Here is a 2,007-nt window from a genome sequence, read left to right on the forward strand (position 1 = left end):
CACCTCCAGCCTACCCCAGCGTCCGACGGGAGCTCCCTGGAAGCCCCTTCTTCCTTTTCCTAGGCACCACCAGCCTTAAACACCACCAACTCCCCGCGCGAACCCGACAGCCCTTGCCCCACGCCAGCCACGCGTCGGAAACCTCCCGCCAGGAGGGCGATGGGAAGGCGTTAACGCGGTTCCGTCTGCTTTCGGCCGGGCCGGCTGGCGGTACCGAAAGGCTGACGAAAGGTTTCCGCTGGCGAGTTGGGGTTTTTAAAACCTGACGATCCCGGGGAGCAGAGGAGCTGAGCTTTGAGGAGGTAAAATGATGAGCAACGTGGCCGGTATCTGAATTTTGGAGGGAAAGTGCCCCCCTTTGGTTTAATATTATGAAATAATATATTTCCTATACATTTCTCTATATACCTTTATTTATTTTTTGGCAACTACACCACCTCGACGCCGGTCACGGCACAGCAATGTCCCTCCCATACGCCGGGAGTACTCCCAAGGGTACGGGAATGTCAGTCGCAGAGGGATAGCCCCCCCGTCGGAATGCCGGGAACAGGAAAAAGGTGACATTCGAACAGGCGCAGCGGCCGTACGAGGCACTGCCAAGAGAAACGTGCTTTGTCGGGGTTTCACCCCAAACGGAAGAGCCTTAAACCGCACTCGGAATAAAAGCAACGGAAGCAAACAGTTCCGAAGGTCAGCCTGCCTTTTCCAGTAACCAGCTGGTACGCAAACTGGCGTAAGCTTTTTACAACCCTCTCCCCCACACACCTCACACTTCCCATCCCGCTGTCTCTGCAAACGTAAATTCTTGCTTTCACACGGACGCCACATACTTCTTTTTTAACCTTTTTTTTTTTCTTTTTTATAAAACAGTATAAAAATAAGAGCAACAGCCAAGCGCTACCGGGGAGTTCACGCCGGGCACGGGTGACGAAAATCCCACACCGGGTGCTGTAGGAAGGGCAGGATCGGTATTTGTGCTGGACAAACGGACTTGAAAAAGAGCAGTAACATCCTTTTTTCAGCTGCAAGCCTAGAGAAAGCTGATGCACGAGATCCACAGACGCAATACTTCCACCTAACACCTGCTGTTAGTCTGAAACAGCATAAAGGGTGACCCGAGGCCGTGACTAAGCAAAAGGAGCACTATAATACCACGGTAAATTTAACGGCAACACTCAAACACCTCACCCGTTTGTACATTAAATATAGTAAAAACAATTACCATTCACCAGTGTCTGGGTGTTTCTTATGGCAACTTTAGAGTAGGCACCTTTTTTTTCCCCTCCCCCTCTCCTTCTTCTTTAAATTCTCCGCCCCCCAGTATTACTTCTCACGAACAGAAGCAAGAGCAAGGTGATGTACATGATCGGCTGCCCGTCAGGTGTGCCGGCGGCGCTCCTCGCGCGCAGGAAAGCGAGCCTTGGGCGGTGCCTGGTGGTTACTGTCAGACGTTGGAGTCCTCGTCTGTGATACTGGTGCTGGGAGAGCGAGTCGCAAAGTCCTTAAACATCTCATCTTCTTTCAGCATGTGCTAGAAAGGAAAGGAGAATCAGGGAATCATGGAATGGTTTGGGTTGGAAGGGACCTTAAAGATCATCCCGTTCCAACCCCCCTGCCATGGGCAGGGACACCTTCCACTAGACCAGGTTGCTCCAAGCCTCATCCAGCCTGGCCTTGGACACTTCCAGGGATGGGGCATCCACAGCTTCTCTGGGCAACCTGTCCCAGTGCTTCCCCACCCTCTCCAAGTCAAGGCTCAGGCCCCACACAACTAAAATGAAGCCCCAGGACCGTCCAAGCCCTGTGCCCGGCCGCCAACACCGCCACCAGCCCTGCCAGCCGCCCCTTGGGTCCGCTGAAGGCACTTTTCACCTCTGCCAGCCCCTGACCCGCTTGTGGCTCCGTCCCCTTTCCGCTGGCCCAAATGGCCGGGGTGACACAGGCTGGGGCTGGGGTCCCTCCAAGCAAAACCCACGACCCCCGGGCGGCAACCCGCCCGCCCAAGGG

The 2,007-nt window shown here is 54.5% G+C and overlaps 1 protein-coding gene across 1 annotated transcript in view; it reads right to left on the bottom strand.

Annotated features, from left to right (window-relative positions):
- Positions 1–1,178: 1,178 nt before the first annotated feature.
- Positions 1,179–2,007, bottom strand: part of PPFIBP1 (PTPRF interacting protein, binding protein 1 (liprin beta 1)) — a gene marked incomplete at its 5' end in the record, with an annotated part of 15,103 nt that continues 14,274 nt past the window's right edge. The window contains one exon of the mRNA XM_010152493.1: positions 1,179–1,531. Within this exon, the coding sequence (XP_010150795.1) occupies positions 1,445–1,531 (87 nt within the window). The remainder of the gene's footprint in view (positions 1,532–2,007) is intronic.

This window comes from Eurypyga helias, unplaced genomic scaffold (genome assembly GCF_000690775.1).
Source record: "Eurypyga helias isolate BGI_N326 unplaced genomic scaffold, ASM69077v1 scaffold25255, whole genome shotgun sequence".
Taxonomy (NCBI): Eukaryota; Metazoa; Chordata; class Aves; order Eurypygiformes; family Eurypygidae; genus Eurypyga; species Eurypyga helias.